This window comes from Calliphora vicina, chromosome 1 (assembly GCF_958450345.1).
Source record: "Calliphora vicina chromosome 1, idCalVici1.1, whole genome shotgun sequence".
NCBI lineage: Eukaryota > Metazoa > Arthropoda > Insecta > Diptera > Calliphoridae > Calliphora > Calliphora vicina.
Window position 1 is genome coordinate 118819573 of NC_088780.1, and position 20619 is coordinate 118840191.

Here is a 20619-nt window from a genome sequence, read left to right on the forward strand (position 1 = left end):
TATCTGAACTATAAAATTCTTAAAGGTTTTTTGTAATTCATAACAGCAAAGAAATTTGGTTTATTAGCCAAAATGTGGACAAACTTATTTGGCGCTCTTTTTATATAGAATTGGTATCTCCGATTCCAAAAAAAATGTTTACAAGATCAATATAAACTTTTTTTCAAGTTACAGTAGGGTCTAGATATACATATAAAAATCATTAATAAAAAACTAAAAACAATACGTTTTCATGTGTTTCTGAAACTAAATTTTTAAAAAGATCTGTATTTAGTATATTTCAAGTTACAGTAGGGTCTAGATATATAAAAATCAATAATAAATAAAGAAATATTTCTAAAAATTCCATTCCGTAAAAATTAAAAAAAAGTATTTCGGCGGGTGCTGGCGGCTACAAAGATATTCCCCAGAAGTTTCATTAAATGATGTATATAGTCATTGGACGGGCTTCGACGGTCTTTTTTTTTTTGGCAAGCTATATAACATTCTTAGAAAAAAAAATATCAATATATTTGAGACCCAAGTTGAAAGGACTATAAAGGAAAATGGAGAGGCCCATAAATATAAGATATACACTTAATAAAAGCCTATATCAATGTTTATCTATGTTTTGAAGTATGAATTTCTATATGGTAAAACAATTGAGATATATCTAATTTAGTAAAGCAGTAAAATATTAAAAAAAAATTAACGAAAATATGATTCAAAATTTGTTGAACTTCTGGCGCTTCTGTCGAGAAAACGAAATGTCCAATTGAAAAACCCATTTGTATTGGAGGAGAGCAGATTGTCAGCTTCCGAAAAAACTTAGTTTTTCCAAATTCCATAGAACAATTAATTTCTTTGGAGATATTTAATGTACATGTAGTGATGAACAGACATCGTTAATCGACTTCAAAAAAAAAACTATTGCCAAAGGGTACCTACGATTCGCCACAACCGAATTATAAATTATATATTCTCATATTTTCCATACAATTAATTTTATGAGTAGACAACAGAAAACAACAATAAAAACAGAGAATAAAGGAAAATTCTCTTGTTCTCTTGCTCTCTGTCATTATCGCCATAAATTAGTCGTATTTATTCTTTTTGGGTAAAACAAAATACTCAACAAATTCCAAATTATTTTTTAGTTGGCGGTATAAACTCAGAATATGCAGTTCATAATAAAAATAAATATTTAACATTATTTACATTGCGTTGACGTGCGCGAATAGTTTTCAAAGTATCGCACTCGTACCTACAACAACAATTACGAAAAACAAATTATTAAATAAATTACAAGAACATACGGACCTACATACATATTATGTACGTGTAGCAAATAGATACCCCACACAAACAGTGTTGTTATCTATATATAAATTAAACAAAAAAAGATACAAAAATAAAAATTTTAATAAAGTTTATTTTTTTTCTTCATTAAATGAACTACAAATATCTCTACTCGTATTCGTACATCTGCTTATAATATAGAAAATTGTGCAAAAAGTATATAAACAAAATTGTATTCAAAATGTATCTATAAGAAATTTGAATGTGTTTTCTGTTACGTTTTATTTAATTGTTTTAAACGTTTTTTTCCATAAATTGTGTAGTTCAATAGGTCTGATTTTTGTTGTTGTTATTTTGTAAAATTAAATAAAAATCTTTTAAAGTTATTACACAATACATATTGCAAAGTGAAAAATTTTGTGTGAAATTTCGTTTAAAAATTTTAAAAATGTATAATACGAATATGTACGTCATGAAAATGTAGTGCATACAGTTTTAATATATTTAACAAATATAAATTGAATACTCGTATAATAAACCTAATAGTTATGCATAAAAAGCAAACAAAAGTTTAAATATATTTACAACACGACTTAAATTGATTAGCGTTGCTGGTGTACTCGTATTAACCCATTACTTTAGCAAATTTATAAATTACTTTACTTTGTGTATCTGCTAAAAAAACGAAGTAAAGTTGGCTAAGCCCGAGACTTTAATGGGATTTACAACAGAATCTCACATTTGTGCTAAATTGTATCTAAAAATATAAAATATTTTGATTATCATACCTTAACTCTTTGCGGTTTAGTGGTCACTTTACTAACCACCTTTTCTATAGTCTTTAAAGCACAGTATATTGCCATCTATTGGCATTTTGCTAAACAATTATATTTTTCGAAGTCATCGTTTATGTTTTTTTTGCAAAACTTTGCCGCCATGATGCTCTGGTTAGATAAATATATTAATTTGAAAATATTCTAAAAATCAGTTTTTTTAAGAGACTTTCACGCATTTAACAAAAAAAGCACAGATTGTTTATTGTTCATCGAATTCAGTGTTACTTTGCTATTTCGTTTGTTTGGTCAGAAAATTTTGTCAAAAATATTCGATTTCCAAAAAACGAACATTTTTATCAGAATTATTTTCAATGCTAACCGCCACGGTGGTTAGTAAACTAAACTCTACACAGCACAAAAACACTTAGAATGGGGTGGTTTTTTATGTTTTGATTTATTTTTTCTTACTTTTTATAATAAACTAACCTTGATTAAAGTAAAAATGCAATTGTTTTGATTTTAAACTTATACACAAAAAAAACGTGACTGAAAGAGTTAAGGTCAAAAATTTCAATTACATGATCCTTATTTTTTAGTTGACTTGTTAATCGTTACCAACACTATTAGACGACCATAAACATATTACGAGATTCGTATTTTAATGAGGCCATCCACTAATCATATTTTTACATTGGTGAATTGAATGCAGGTTAAATATATGCTGGGCCATTGGATCTTAATTCGGCTTAGGCCTACACATGTTGCAATTTTGGATCACTATGGATGAATCCATGGGGATATTAATAAAGCTTGGTTTAGACAAAGAGATAATAAAATTAAATTCTATCCGTATGCCAAAAAACTGTGATGAAAAGTCGTTTGGCTGTTGGTTTTTCCATTTATGCGATAACTCTGAGCAAAACAAGAAAAAGTGTTATATTCGATTGTGTCGAATCCTATATTCTCTTCACAATAGTTTATTGTGACGGAAGAACTAAAAATTAATCGGTTTATTTTGAAAAAATAGTTTTTTATGTGAAATAAATCGTTGGTCAAGATTTTTTTAGTGCTTGGATTTTATTAAAATAAATGTATGGTATAAGCAATTCGGGTTAAAAATATTTTTTCAGAAATTGGTTCATTGTCTGAAAACGCCTGTGAAAATTTTAGGCTATCGGAAAGTCGATTTCAACCGACATACGGACATTATTATATCAACTTTCCTATATATAAGCATCCAGAATATATATAGTTTATAGTCACAAATTAATGTTGTAGAAATGATTCTACAAGTCCTTATCGAAAAGTCGTAATCGACTTTCTGTTCGGACAAATTACGAACAATCAATCAAAAAGTCAATTTTTTTATTTGAAATTTTTGTTGCACATTAAAATTGGATGATAAGTCGAAAAAGCAAATGTAGAAAATAAAAAAAATAAAAAAAAAACATTAAATATTTCAAAAATTTCGAAATTAAAAAAATTATGTACAATGTATTTAGGATTATGTTCGCCCTGAATAAAACGGTTTTAGTCGGTCTCTTCAAATTACGTTTATACTATTCCATTCGAGCAGAATATGCTATATTTCGAAAATTTCGACATTAAAAAAATTACGGTTATATAGAACATACATACATAGCTACTCGACTATAACTTGCATAGGGGATCTACATGGGATCGATCATAGTTCACTTGGAGGGAACGATGATTTACGAACCCAAGGGATTGGTAGTTCCATGGAAATTGCTGTCCTCATAAAAATTAGTAGTCTGATACTTCTATAGAAATCAAATTATTCAGCCTTGTATGTAATTTTCAATTATTTATATTCAATTTTCAATTGTTTATAAATTATATTTCAGGATTGGTCTTAAACGGGATCATTTATCAATTATAATCCGATCCACACAAAATGTGAAATTTACATGTTGAAATTTACTAATTACAAATTGTGGAAATTTAGCAGGAATGATTGAAAATAACATGACAATCAATTTGGAACCTTTTACACTGCAGACAATAAAAGCTCACAGCACCAAAACACCTCCAGTCATAAGGCCATCACTGCCAATGTCACCGCCAAAGTTTCTTCTAGAGAATACTTGTGTTTCGTTATGCAAATCTTGGCAGCATATATTATAACCATCTCAATTCTATTATTTCTGATAAAAAAAATATGTTTAAAAAATGAAAATTTTTTTAATTTTTTTTTTAAATTTATATACATTTTATTTTTATGTTGTTGTGTGTGTTAAATTCTTGATAAATTTGCTCAAGTTGTATTTGTATTTCTGGACGCTATCTTTTTCTAAACTATTTTTTTTTGCTTCTATTAAGCATTTATTTTTCCTTGTTACTTTTGACTTAAAATTGTTCCACGGGACATTTTAAAGAAATTGTAAGCACATCAGACATTTAAATAACGTTTCACGTATGATTTTTTTTCACCGATCATCCATCAACGAAACTTTTGAATTGATCGATAATTATATTATTATTTGATCTTGAAGAACTTTATTATTTGTCTCGAAGAAAGATACAAAGCTTTCGAAATTCTGTATGGATAAGTAATAAAATAATTATCGATCCATTCAACAGTTACAGTTACGCTCTCCTGAACAATTTTAAAATTCCAATTAAGTTATTTTTTCAAAAGTCCAAATATAAATTTCCGGAAAAAATTTCACAAATTTTTTTAACTAAGATTTTTTAAAATTAAATGTAAGAAATTTTAATATTCACCGAGATTGTTAACAATGATGTAAATTTAAAATAATGATGTTAATTATGCTATTTATAGATTAATGGGTACCCATTAATCTATAAATAGCATAATTTTTAAGCAAATTGCTTGTAAAGACTGCATCAATAGTTTATGACAATTTGTATGTTTTTAAATATAAAAATCTACAACAATGGGTTAATTTGTTTGCTTTTGTATTTCCTAAAAATCTGTATGTCCCCTTCATTATTTTCTGTATGTATCCAAATAAAATTTTATTATTTTTTTCTTTAATTTCAAATCTTGTCTCCGAAGTATTGTTGCCAGATTTGCCGATTTATCGGCATTTTGATGGCATTTTTCCCCTCAAAATGACACTATTATGAAAAGTCTATTTGTCCATCAAGGTTTTCATATAGTTAAACCTCCGGCGGGTGAGAAGGTCCCTGGGGACCTTTTTCATTTTCAAACTGAAATTACTCCTTGATGGTCTATGGGAAGTATACCCGCCCCCACATGTATTCCAAGGAAATTTTATCTAGAATCGTTTAAAAAAAATCAAAGCGATCCGACCAATAGTTTAGTTTCTATTGAGATTCAAATGTGTTTAGTACAGGAACGTGTGAAAGGGGACCTTGAACTGAAATTTCAACAATAGTTTTTTTTAATAATGTTATATATAAAAGAAATTGTTTTTCTAACATTCCCTATACATGTATAATTAGTAAATAATAATAAATCAAAACAAAAAAAATGTTAAAAAAAAATTCCCTACAAGGTCCCTGTGGACCTTGTACTTCGTATAAGGGCAAAAGTTACTCAACCGTCGGAGGGTTAATCATTTAATTAAAATCATAAAATTTTTATACAAAGTATAGAAACCGAATTTAAACAGCTTAAATTAATTGATTTTCAAAATTTAATGAATCGAAATAAATAATCAAAAAGTTATACGGGAATACAAAATTAATATTTTGGTAAGAATATAGTCTGCTGAATTCCCAATCATTGATAAATTCACTGAAATAATAACTGTTAATATTTACTGAAATCGTTTTTTTAAATTAATAAAGTCTGATTAATTACGGCAACTTATTCTCCCCGAAATTGACCCATTGTCGGTCGAATTTATTATACGTCGTGGGATAGATCTTTAAAATACATACATTTCATATGATCTTTAAAAAATTGTTTACATAAAGTTAGAATGACAGCTTTCATTCAAAATTTATTTTAACAGACAGTATAACCTTAAGTTTAAAAGTAACTAGAAATCGTGAAAATGAGGTTTAGTATTCGATAAATATGTAGGCCGATTTTTCTGATTCCTGAATATTAACAATTTTTTAGTCCAATTTTGACGATTTTATACCAAAATTATCTGGCAGCAGTGCTCCGAAGTCTGTTTATTTATTATTTACGTTTAACATTTCTAAGTTGAGATCAGATCTACAAAAATGGAAAAGCAAATGGATGTGTGCAAATATGTATTCGTTAACAATTTTTACCGGTCGGCTTGTTTTTTATTTTTTTTATTTGGTTTCTCATTTCTATTCTGTTCTTATGCGGTCGTTAACATTATTTATTTGTTTTATTTTTTTTTTGTTTCATTGTTATTATTTTGTTTTGTTGCTTTTTCTTTGCTCATTTTTTTTTGCATGATATTTAATAACAATTATAGCCATTGTTGTTACTTATTTAGTTGCTGTTGGCATTTATTATTTTTTTTTGTGCTTCCTTTTTATACCCTTCACCTTCGTGAGAAGGGCATATATAAGTTTGTCATTCCGTTTGTAATTTCTACATTTTTCATTTCCGACCCTATAAAGTATATATATTCTGGATCCTTATAGATTGCGGAGTCGATTAAGCCATGTCCGTCTGTCTGTCTGTCCGTCTGTCTGTTGAAATAAATTTTCTGAAGACCCCAGATATCTTCGGGATCCAAATCTTCAATAATTCTTTCAGACATGCTTTCGAGAATTTTGCTATTTAAAATCAGCAAAATCGGTCCACAAATGGCTGAGATATGAGGAAAAAACCAAGACAACCTCGATTTTTGACCTATATCTGGATTACTAAGACATTAATATAGACAATATGGATATCTAATGATAGATATTTCAAAGACATTTGCAACGACGTATATAAGACCATAGTAAGATGGACCTACAATGGGTCAAAATCGGAAAAAAAAAATATTTAACCCGAATTTTATTTTTCACAAAAAAAAAATTTAAATTTAAAAAAAAAAAAATTTAAAATAACAATCGAAAAATTTTTTTTTCCAAAAAATGAAAAAAGCAACTGCAAAAAAAATTTAATTTTGTTTACCCAAAAATATTTAAAATTTTGAAGTATAATTTGATGAAGGGTATATAAGATTCGGCACAGCCGAATATAGCACTCTTACTTGTTTATGCATGTATTTATGTATGTGTCCATAAGTGCACATGTGATTGTGCAGTGAACGTTGTACCTTTGTTGCTATCAACACTCTTGGTTTTACAATGTTGTTCTAAATAATTTAAATACCCTACTTGGGGGGCTTGAGTCAATCAAATTATTTTATCAAGAAGGTCATTTAAAGTTGTACACAACGTTTATTTGTTTGATATTTTCATTTTTATTCATAAAAAAACAATTTACTACACTATGCGAGAAAAGGTAGGGATCACTGATCGGCTGGGGTTCTGCTTACCGGGAAATGTTATATCGGCCAAAAAATGTTATATATGTAGCCATGGCGTTTCGCGGGGTCAGGTCTATGAATCGAGATACATACATACATATATCGATTTGAAGTTAGTAAGTATTGTATAGGAGAAATTGAAATTTTCTGTTCTTTTTTCATGCATTTTGACCATCTAAATGTCTGAATATCGCAAAGTGCTGTTCAGCATAGTTGTTAAGCTCAATGCCGACAACAAAATAGTGATCTCACACATACATAATATTTCCAAAATAGGGCGTTTTATTCATCCAACAAATGTTTTGTTTATTTACATTTTATCTTTTATCGTTTACAAATACACTAAGAGTAAATCGATTCAATTAAAATCAAAAGATTCTTAACCTTTTTGACTTTGTATCTTTATATGGAACGATCAGTTCTTGTGTTAGTTGCAATACTTTTTCCGAAGCTGCCAGATATCCAGATAAAACACACATGTTTTACCAATATCTGAGATATGAGAATTTGGTATTGAAATTTAGCAAAATCGGTCCATAAAGAGATGCCTAACCTTAACCAAAATTATAATTGTATATGCGGTTACAATAGGCCAATTGCGGTAAAAATATTTTTTTAACCCGAATCATTTTTTTTAACAAAACATCAGTTTTATTGTAGCGTTTCTAGTTTGCAATTTAATATTTCTACTAATTTTCATGTGAGGAACTAATTTTTATGAGGAACTAATTTTTTATGAAATTTATATTCTTTAACTAAAATCTGGTTTTTAGTGAATAATCTGGTGAAAACCCTTTTGTTCTCGTTGTTATGTGACATTTAATTTGACATTTCGCTTTGATAAAAGGTGCACAGTCCTGTAAAAGGTGCAAAGTTTTTCAGGAAAAATAGATTTCGTATTTAAATGAATTTCGCTCTGTGTATTAACTTTGCATTTACATATAAATATTGTGTGTACATTAGACTGATCTAAAAGAATAAATAATGTGAATTTAAATAATTACTCCCTCTAGAAATAAAGGGTGTTTTTATAGACAATTTAAATATACTTAGCAGAACAAAACGTTTTTAATATTCATCCAATTGGCTTTATTAATTAGATAATGTAATGGTATTAATGTTTAAATATGATTTTGGCCTTGCCGCGGCTAATGCGTATATGGCGCAATCCAGAGGTACAATTTTCAAACCTCCTTCTGAGTAAATCCGGCTATATTTCGGAAATAACGCATCGAATATTCGCTTCCCAGTACTTGATCGTTTATGGTTTATCTGCATAGACCTATTAAGTGTTAACAGGTTCATGTTTCTCTCAATGAATTGATTGTTTAGCGCGCAGTGTGACATGTGGCACCATCCTGCTGAAACAACAATTCTGCAATACTACAATTGAGGCATGAAAATGTTAGTAAGCGAAATTATCGTATGTTACAAAAACCAATTTTATTATTAAATTTCTTTGTCTTGGCTGGTATCATCAATACCAAATTTTAAATGCAATACAATAACCGATTTAGTAAATTAAATTTCACATACGTTAAAATTAAATTAAGCAGTAATATTTCCATAAATATAGCGAATATCGGTATAATATTTTACTATGTAAAAATGTAGCATACTATAATTTCGCACAGAGGGGCCGATATCATTATTCCGTTCACCGTTGACTGCAACGTTCTGACCATCGTTATTTGTGAAGACATATGCTCCAACGATTCCACCGGCCCATAAAGCGCACCAAACTGTGAGTTTTTCTGGATTTAATTGTGTTTCAACCATGGTTTGAGGATTATCATCGCTCCTAATGCGGTAATTCTGTTTATTGAAATAGCCATTTAACCAAAAGTGTGCTTCATCACTCAAAAAAAAAAATTGAAATTATAATTATGAGGTCATCGTGCTCAACAATTATACTTGCGTCCATTCACTTTATTGAAAATTTTGCATAAGGATCTTGGTTTGCGTACTTACAAGATTCAACTCGTACAGGAATTGAAGCCTCATGATCATCGTTCTATATTTTCCTTCGGCCCATTACCAAATTTATGATGATCGTGAGACTTCAATTCCTGCAAATGCTAAATTTTCTATAAAGTTAATGGACACAAATTTAGCATGATGAATTGACACGTTTATCGTTAAGAGTGTGTATTATCGTTAAGAGTAAACGTATTGCGAAACGAATTAATCGTATCTTGGATTAATGCTCTGAAAATTGAAAATTCTGAAATACATTTGGAAAAAAAAAATTCTAAACTACAAATAGAAAATTCTGAGTTAAAATTAGAAATTACAGAAATATAATTCAAATATTCTGAAATGCAATTATAAAATACAATTAGAAATTTCTGAAATTCAATTGTAAATTCCTTAAATACAATTGAGACATATTAATTTAACATGTCACATAATGGTTTAAGCATTTACAAGTATCTACCCTGGAATGATGTTATAGCCCACAACGTCGTTTTGTTCTACAATTATGGAGCAGTCTAATGTACACTCTACATGAGCGTGTTTGTGTATGTCTGCATGTACAGAACATTCACACAAAAACCTATCATAATATTTATTTTCTTTTCAAAATTATTTTCATTCACTTTTTGTTTTACAAACGAGTACATTTTTTTCACTCAACATTTTTGTGTATAAATGCGTTTAGTGTTGTTTCTTTTTCAAAAATAATATGGTGTGTATGTCTTTTCTAAATAAAGCCAGTGAAATATTAAAATAAACAAAATAAAATGAAAAAATAAAACTTAATGAACTAAATAAATATAAATAAATAAATCGAATTAACAAATATTAAGGAACAAATAAAAAGAACTTTCGCGAGTGAATGTATTAGAAGTGGAAGCATCATCGGAAGAAAGAGAACAAGATGCGGCGCAAAAAGTAAGTTGTTGGTTGTTATTAATTTTATTTATTTTATGTATTTGGTTTTAAATACAATTTATAAAGTTGTTTCTTTTTGTTAATGGTAAATATTTATAAGTTGTTAATTTTAATGTAGACATTTTAATATAATACATATAACACTCTACTTGAGCAAAACACAATTAAGTGCAACTGCAGTATTTGTTATGGTATTTTAATTTTTTGCAATTGTTATTTTCAATATAATTAATATTGACCGCAATAAACGTTAACAAAATTGTTCATATATTTCTTGAAGTAGTTACATGTCATTAGCTTAAAGGGGATCACACGGCATGTATTCCATATGTATTGGGACATGTATTCGATACATGAGTATGTCAAAATTCACGTTATACATACGATTTATATTTCCACGTCACACCTACATACATATGTAATTGCGTGTGACATAACCCCTATTAGTTTATAGAATTGTTGTTCTTGTTTTTAACTATATATCTATTTAATAAATTTTTAAATCACAATAAATATACATATTTAATTTGATGAAACTTATTTTTTTCTAATTTGTCTCTACTTTTCTCAAATGCCACAATACACATGCAATACATACCGTGTGATCCCAACAAAAAGGTTATAATATCCTTTGTTTTAAATATTTTCGAAATCTGTCAAAATGGAGTTTTATTACTTATTTGATATAATTTATAATGATAAATAATCACAGTTTAGAAGAAGTGCGTTAGTGACTTATAGTAGTTTTTTGGGTCTAGCACATATGAGGAGCAGCAGAACAAAAGGTACTTTTTCGAATTTTTTTACAAATTGATTTTTTTTTATAATATTTGGGTTGAAATCTTTTAGAAAAAATCAATTTCGCAAAATTTTTAAATTTTCAAAAAAGTACCTTTTGTTCTGCGGCTCCTCATATGTACTTATACAGCACAATTATGAATAAAAATTCCCCGGGAGTTTTTCCCCTTTTCTCATTTTTCCTATTCAAATTCAATGGGAAAAAACTCCCGGGGAACAAACTCCCGCGGAATTTTTTATTCATAATTGGGCTGATAATATTTTTATCGTTTTACCTCTGTTATTTAATTTAAAGTCTCTATAAGGAATTGGATGAATGAAGAGGGAATACAATTTTGGCTCAAAAACATTTCCAATAGAATTTTTTATTAGGTATGTAAAATCGAATCCAGCGGAAGCTGAATGAATACAACAATTGTGTTCTATAAACAGGCTATCATTTTTTCTTTTAGGAACTAGTTCATTCATGACACTTTAAAGATGAAAGAACTAATTCTGGAACGCTCTGTATTTGCTCCCTAATGCTTATGTAAAACTAGTTCGGACGGTAACAATTTCAAAGAGAAAGGCTCTATAAGGAGTTGGACGAATAAAGAGGGAATACAATTTTGGTTCAAAAAAGTTTCCAACATAATTCTTTATTAGATATGTATAGCCTGTTTCTGGAACTAGTTCAAAAAAATCACATATGAAAGAACTAATTATAGAACACTTCAGTTCACTAACGCTTATGTAAAACTAGTTAGGACGGTGACAATTCTAAACAGAAATCATTGTTCCAAAGAATATGTGCCAGCTTGTATAGCTTCTCTTGAACTAGTGTCAATTGCAAACAAAAATAATTGGTATCAACCCGTAACTAGAAAGAGTACTGACTATAAACTAACCGTGTACTAGCTCCGTAAAACTTAGTTCTGAATGTGACAATATCAAAAAAAAAATCATCGTTTAACAAACTGGTTCGAGAAACGTCCCAAATAATATGTAAAATAAAGCTTCTCTGGAACTAGTTCGTGGCCGCAACTCCTAACTAAAACAAATACAGACTATGAACAAGCGTTCTATAAATATGATAATTTCACTTGTTAACATAACCATTTATCCACAAATATGAATAAGATAAAAAATTAACGAAATTTAGTTGCTATAAATTTTATGTTTTAATTTACTAAATTATAATTGAAATACAAAATATTTGGTTACTTTAATTTTATAGCTAAATTTCTTAAAAATTTAATTAATGCTATCTAAACATTCTATTAGCTGCAAATTCATTGGCCTCATATGGGGCCCATTGACTGAAGAAATTAATCACTCAACAGTGAGTCATATAATTTTCTTTCTTAAATAAATAATCTATTATTTGCAGCATTGTCAGACACTTATTTTCTTATATTATTAAAGGCTATATCTTGTATCATGTTAATTAAGTGTGGAAAATACTAAATGTATGTTTCATGCCTTTTTATTTCCAATATATTATGCAAGACTTCATTTATATATAGCAGCTGATTTAGATTATTTACAAATTAATTTAATTATATTAATAATAAATTTCAATACGAAATTGTATTAATTTATTGTAGCAACTATTTTTGTTAGAAAATTTATTATGACAACTCTCTTCTTTTTTTGTTGTTGTTGCTGTTATCAACAATCAATGTAATAATTGTTGACTTTATTATTTAACATAAAATGACACCACATATTATTAAATTATTAAGGCTTTCACAGACTCAGGTAAAATAGCAATAAAGTGTTAATAACATAGATTTATAAAATATAATAAAGAAAATTAAATGAAAATTTGAATATTTGTGCATTAATCTGTAAAAATTTAAATTGAATTATGTAGAACTGTGACAACCTAATTGTTTCCATACACTCATGCTTAGAGCAAAATTTACAATTTAACTTACATATAGTAATACCTATAGTAGTACTCAATAAAATCATTGTATAATTTATTTAAGCACCATATTAAAAAATCAGTTATTTTCTGGTGTTTATTACGAGTACGAATAGTAATAAATATTCGAAATGTTTCAATTGAGTAGGTGAGATGCGAAACTCGTTCGTTACAACAAAAAAAATAAAAAAATTGAGATAACTATTGATTGAAATAATCAATATATGTATTCTGTTTTTATATTGTAGAAGTGTGTAAAAATTAGGCATGCCAAACGGGGCTGGGTTTTACAAATCCCGGGATTTTAGTTAAACGCCAAACACATCAAATTCAACAATAAAAACTATTTATTTCGTTAATATGTTTAAGAAAAAATATAACAAAGCAAAAACTAATGCATTGAATTAAAATAAATTTGACACAAAAGATATTTCATATTTATACCCGTATTCTGAACTTTATAACAGTGAGAAATCTATAACAAAACTGAAAATTTTATAATTTTTGTATTGAGTACATATGCTATGTTCATAGTAAAATGATTTTTAGGAAAGCTTTCAAAAAATATAAAATTCTTTGAAACAAAAAAAAATGGCATTTGTTTATAAATTTTACATGTTGAAGGTACTCTACTTGAGCCCCCATAGCGTCGCCCCTGAAGCATTTGTAGGGCCCACTTTAATAATTTAAACTCGAATACCCACGTCCTATTTATTTAGAAATACCAGATTTATTTCCAAACAATATTGATTCATCGTTCATATTCACCTCGAATTTATTAAGTCTGTCAATGCAGGGGAGACCTGCTGCTCCCTGATTAAAATTAAAATAGCTGGCTCCGTTTGTATTTCAAGCGTGATTATTATTATAAGTATGATGAAATTTAGCTTTCTATGTCAAAAATCTCGTAATTTTCTGGGATTTATCAATCAATTTTTCACAAATCCCCGGATTTCGGGATTGGCATCCCTAGTAAAAATATAAATTCAAAATTATAAATGAGAAACACGTCTTTGAGTGTTATTTACTGCTCAGTTGATTCTGAACTCTACTATATGATGTATATTTTCCCGCCTATTACAAATACTATTTATTACCCTTGACTACTCAACATTTTCGACTCATTCTAACCGTAATTATCCATTCATGACTGATTGATCGTTAATTTAGTCTGTCCTTAACAAAAAACAAAAAAGTTCAACATACAATGTCTTTGTAATCTTATCTATAAATCAAAATAAACTATAAAAAAGACTTACAACGACTTGTATGTTGAATCCCTGCTCTCCATTTATCTATACTCGTAGTATTGCCGATACTCGTACGACTGTATCTATAATAAATATTTAACATTTAGCTTAGATTGATAACTTTATTAACAAACTGTTAGAATGCCTAGTTTTTTTTATTATTTATTTAATTGGTATTTAATAAGTATTGATTTGTTGATTGACATAAACAGGCGACTGAGCTAAATTATAGTTGAATTTTCGTAATATTTATTCTAATAAATTGCAAAATTTTAGAAATTTGTTGCATCAGAAATAACATAGACTCGTGAGACCAAATATATTAGTGATGGTTAATGAATGTATACTGCAAAAAGTTTAGTAAGGTTTTTAGTAAAACTAAATAATAATATTTTGGTAATGATAACTTATTATGGCATGCAGCACTTAATATTGAAATATTTTGTCAGATATGATCAAAATAGTTATTAATAATTCGCTGTCTTCAGTTAAAGAGTTTTATTTCTTAAAAGTTCATTAAAAACTGGATATACCTGGATAAATCTGAACATACAGCCATTACTGATTGGGTTTACATTCCTGATTGGCTCAACATTTGTCCTTAAGAATAAGAATATAAACAAGTAAGAAACAAGTCGGTCAAGCCCGACCATATAATACCCTACACTAAGTAAATGTGCAAAAACATTTTTCTTTTAAAATATCAATAATTTATATTCGTGACAGATTTTCGGAAGTGGGCCTTATATGGGAGCTATGATAAATTATGGACCGATCAACATGAAATTAGGTCGTGCGTTTTATGTCTATATGGAAGTTATTTATGTCTATGTGGAAGTTATTTTGTGTGTATACCAACATTTTTAAGAGATTTATGCACGTTAAAGAGATTTTCGGAAGCGGGTCTATATGGGAGCTATGACTAATTATGGACGATTATAACAAAATTTGGTGACATGAATTTCATATATGGGGCATTTCATGTCAAGTAAACCAACTTTTGAAATCGATGTCTTCCGATCGCGATGAAATTTGAATAGTAACTCAGACAAAATTTGTCAACAAGATCGGTCGAGAACTCTCTGAGTTAGAGGGGGTGTTTTTTCTTATCCATGTAACTTATTACCTATTGTTCTTAGCAAAATGTGTCCCAAACAGTTTAGATAGCTCTTTTTTCAATCTTTCGAAAAAAATATTTAAAAAAAAAAATAAAAAATGTTTAATATTTTTTTTTCCGAAATCAAAAACTTTTTTGACTTTTTTTCAAAATGGGCCCGTTTTCGTCAAATAAAGCTTAGATATTTACCTTGAAGACCTATTTGGTGACTTAGTGGAATGCGAGTTCGATATATATTAAAATAAATGTTTTGTAACTCAAAACATACAATTTTTGACTTTTTTACAAAATCAAAAACTTTGTTCACTTTTTTTTTCTTTTTTCAAAATGAACCATTTTTTATTTTTTTTTAGCTCAAACAAAAGCTTAGATATTTTCCTTGAAGACCCTTTTGGTCGCTTAGTGGGATGCGAGTGGAATATCTATCAATATAAATATTTCGGAACACAAAAAATAAAATTTTTGAAATTTTTTGGAAAAATCGAAATTTTTTTTCCAATATTGGCCCTTTTTAAAATTTTTTTTTTGCTCAAAATAAAGCTTAGGTCCATTCTTTTAAGATATTTTTGGTCGCTTAGTGGGATGCGAGTGGGAATCTATCAAAATAAATATTTTGTAACGCAAGACATACAATTTTGTAATTTTTTTTGCAAAATATAAATTTTTTCTAATATGGGCCCTTTTATATTTTTTTTGGTCAAAAGAAAGCTTAGGTCTTTTCCTTTAAGACCTATTTTGTCGCTTAGTGGGATGTGAGTGGGATATCTAACATTTTTGTTGATAGATATCGAACTCGCATCCCACTAAGCGATCGGATCAGAAAGTGATTCTAAGTCGATCGGTATACTTTAAGGGAGTTAGACCAATATTTTTGGCCGTTACAAACATCTGCACAAACGCATTATACTCTCCCTACTATGGTGGTGGACAAAACTTACGTTTGAAGTTAGTCTAAAAATATTTAACGTAAGTTTCTGTTCTGACTCAATGTTTTGTATATGGAAATTATATCACAACATTTCGAACCTTAACACTGAAATATCAGAGATATATTCGCGTTAAATATATGCTTGAAACTAATTTCTGTTATTGATATTTATGCGTCGAATTTCAATATGATAACGGTGTTCGTAAGAGATTGATAGTGTGTATTTAAGAGATTTTCGGAAGCGGACATTATATGGGGGATATAGTCAAATATGGATAGAATTTCACAAAATCACATATTATGATTTTTCCATAGATGTGGTCCTTATATGGGAGCTACGACCATTTATTGGCACATCTTCATAAAATTTGATTCGATAATTTTTATATATATGAGGAATATTTCCTCATTCTAGACTTTTGATGGTGGAGGTATACAAATGTGTAAACAAATAAAAATTTAATTTAAGGGCCTGGCTCACTAAATGCGAATGAACATTTTCCTTCTTATTTCATATTGAAAACAACAAATAAATTAGATTTTTTTTTATTGTTTTCTATATAAAATAAGAAAGAAAATGTTCGTTCGCATTTAGTGAGCCAGGCCCTAATATTTATTTCGATGTTTTCATAATTTGTAAAATAAGTTTAATAAAAAGGTCAAATAAAATACAATATGTAACTAACTATTCATATAATTAATTTCCCTATTAACACGAAGTCTGATTATGTGTAAACAAATAGTTATACGGAAAGTTTTCATACAAAAATAATGTTAACCGAGAATTAACACTGTGGGGAGGTTATTATGCGTTTGTAATGCCGAAAAATATTAGTCTAACACCCACCTTAAAGTAAATCGATCGACTCCAGTGAACAGCCGAGACAGCTTACAAATTTTAAAGGACAATTCGAAAGTATGTGCTGAAAATTTAGGTCTTGTAACTCCATGGCTCCTTCAGAAAGATAAAGCACACGGCCATAATTATGAAGGAGTGGCTTTTGCCTAAACGTGCACCTGTGGGAAATTTTAGACCGGAATATTGAAAAACGAAGCATTTCATCTAAGGACAAACTCTGAACCCTCTTTAACGGAAGAGGGTGGGGGAAATTACTAAAGATATAACTGAATATCTTGTAAACTCGACTAGAGGCCGTAGTTAAACTGAATGGAGAACCAACAAAATATTAGCTTTTCATTTTCGGATTTTGGTAATATAAATAGAGCGTTATTCATCAACTGTATCAACTGTATTCATCAACTGGACTATAATATTCTGAATAGGTTTTACTTACACTTAAGGAAATTCGGCACATTCATCTAAATATGGCCAAAAACTTAGTTTTTCTCGAAAATCACAAAATTTAAAAAGCAGGTACTAAAAAATATATGAGATATTGTCATACTTTTTTCATAGTTTTATTCCCTATTATGTTCTCAATAAATCCCGATGTGATGAACAAAAAATTCTGAAATTTGTTTAACAAAATTTTAAAAAAATTGAAAGTGGAATTTTTTTGGTCATACCTGCGAATATGTTAACGTTATCCTACGAAGATAAAAAATCACAATTTTATTTTTTTGGAGCACTCTAAGCGACATAGTGTTGTAGCAACTTTTATGCAAACTCCTTATTTAATTGGAAGTTAACAATGGTTTTAACACAAACATATAAGTTAATATAGTATGAACAAAAAATAAAATGGATTCGACTGGTGTTCAGTCAGATACACCAGAAAGCTGTGTCAAATGCAAAAGTTCATTACCAACCTGTATACAAATATTTACCTACTCTACTAAATAAAATAATGTGCTGGGTAACGACTACTCATTACAAAATAATGTATGCGGTAACTAGTTGCCATTCGTTACTAGATTTTTCTTTCGTCTATAATAACATGTAATTTCGTTTATTTCCATAAATTAGTAAACTGTTTTGAGAGTATCAAATGAATCGTGTAGGTATTACGGTGCATTTCAACATCAGATATGTACATACATATTATGTAGTGTCCAAATGAAAACACTTTCATACATGTGATTATAGATTTCTTTGAATTAAATTTCTGTTTGGTTCTGTTTAAAACCTCCGTACTCCAACTTCTAATACATATGTGTATCAAATTTTGGTCAGACAAGTCACAACATTAACATTATGCGGTACTTCTGGATAAATTTAAATTAGAATTCTAATCAATTTTAACGTTTTAAAAATCACGTACAAATCAACAACGTTCCACAATATTGCAATATTCCAATAAGATTAATTGAAACAAATCATTTAAATTACCTCAAATTTTTTTCCACCGTTTGCAATTTTATACGCGATAAATTCGGAGTTAAGTAAATTTACAAAGATAATTTTTGTAAAGTACAAATGTACATATTTGTTGTACATATTTATAAGAAACATTGATAACACTAAAATATGTAGAAAACACAACTTACTTATGTATGACTGCTATTATATTTATAAATAAAAACCCCTTAATATAAAAAGGGGAGTTCTTTCATTGTACGAATAATATTGATAAACATTATATTTTTTTTTTTTTCAAAAACAGAGTTGAAATTCGCGTTAAACAAACACCCTCAAAACCGATTAATTACCGCAATGCCACAGTTGATGAGGACTTTGTTTCAGGACATCCAGACGATTTGCTGGCGGCACGTTTTGAAGAATATGGCACAACACCGCCAAGAACACGTTTGAAGAACAAAACAAGAGACTGGGACAGAAAACAAAGAGCACAGGCTGTGGCATCCGTAGGACCGTAAGTTATTAAATCCATAAACTAAATTATTTAAGGAAACAATAGTAAGTATGCGTTTTGAAACAGATGTGCTGAATCACCAGCAGTGCCCAAAAAAGGTATGACACGTATGGCACGTTGTCGTGTGTTGAGGCGCAACACTATGGACTGTGCCCTCCTCAATGAAATGTTTGTCAATGAGGACAGTAGCATTGCTAAGCGCGCAGATAAACGAGCACAAGCCTTATTGCGTGAGTCTGAACGTGAGTTGAAAAGCTCTTTAGCTACAGTAGCCGCTAATGCCGTTTTGGGTAGCTATAATGCCCGTGTAAATAGCTTCAGTGAGAGTGTCTATAATTCGGAAGCCCTAGATAAGTGTACTCCTCTCAATACAGAGGTGCAGCTGAGATTTCAACAGCCTAAGGTGGTTGAATCGTGTAATCGTTATATGAGTGTTTCATCACGACCCATTGGATGTCGTTCGTCAGCGCCACCGCTGGCCTTTGCACATCAATTGCAGTTGGGCTTTCAAGCTACGCCAGGATTTAAGATACGCAAAGAGTTCCATGAAACATTTGCCAACCTAATTAAATTGGGTAGTGTTGATCGGCAGGATGCCAAGGTGAGCTAATAAAAGTAATACTATATTTGTTCTATCATAATTAACTTATACAACCCTTCTCTCAGCTTTCTCATGAGGAACACACTTGGCAGACAGAAGTCAAAGATCTTATATGGTTGGAACTGCAAGCCTGGCAGGCAGATCGTACGCCCGAACAACAGGATAAATACTTATTTGCCGCACGCAAAGATGTTTCAGATCTTTTGACACAAATCATCAGCTATAAGTTTCAGCCACGCTACCGGCGACAAGAAAGTGATCTCAGTATGGACAGTGGTTTAGGATCGGACAGTAATGCCAGCTGTAAGTAGAACATCCACGCATTTATAACAATCTCTTACTCAATTTACAAAAATTCTTATTTTCAGCACCCCAGCCACAGAAAAGCTGCACTAGTTGTTTATCTCTATATTGCAAAGACTGTGTTGATCAACAAGAAATTGCCATGAAAGAAGTGGAGGAATTATTAACTCGCCTAGAAGCCGCAGAGGCTTTATATCCCTCGTCACAGGCCATGGGTGCTTTTCATCCCATCTACAAGAGTGAATCATTTGTGGGTCGTATTAAGACCATGTGTCTGTGGTATAACATTACCAAACAGGCCAAATTGAAACTAACCATTTTGGGTAAAATTTTAGCCCGTTTACAGGGGGAACGGTTCTCATGGCCCGTACAAACCTCCTATACGGCGGCCACAGACACAAGTAGCGGCAATTCTACGGCATCTGGCTTGGAGTATGATGATTCTGGCATGAACTCCATAGACTCAACCAGATCACATAGAAAGCTTTCTGGGCAAACGGGTCATAAGGTGCAATTTTTGCTAAATGATGTGGCACATATACCGGGAGACACTACTAGCAGTAATGAGTAAGT

General features: G+C 29.8%; 1 protein-coding gene across 2 annotated transcripts in view; it reads left to right on the top strand.

Moving 5' to 3' along the window:
* Positions 1-20619, top strand: part of Mekk1 (mitogen-activated protein kinase kinase kinase 4) — a 45575-nt gene that overhangs the window by 20416 nt on the left and 4540 nt on the right. Inside the window, exons 1-6 of one of the 2 annotated variants that reach the window (XM_065515630.1) lie at positions 1121-1314; positions 10186-10366; positions 18933-19142; positions 19209-19743; positions 19809-20046; positions 20112-20613. In XM_065515630.1, the coding sequence (XP_065371702.1) occupies positions 10353-10366; positions 18933-19142; positions 19209-19743; positions 19809-20046; positions 20112-20613 (1499 nt within the window). In that variant the 5' untranslated portion in view covers positions 1121-1314; positions 10186-10352. Of the gene's footprint in view, positions 1-1120; positions 1315-10185; positions 10367-18932; positions 19143-19208; positions 19744-19808; positions 20047-20111; positions 20614-20619 lie in introns of those variants that run through there. The other variant, XM_065515629.1, reaches the window with a different exon arrangement.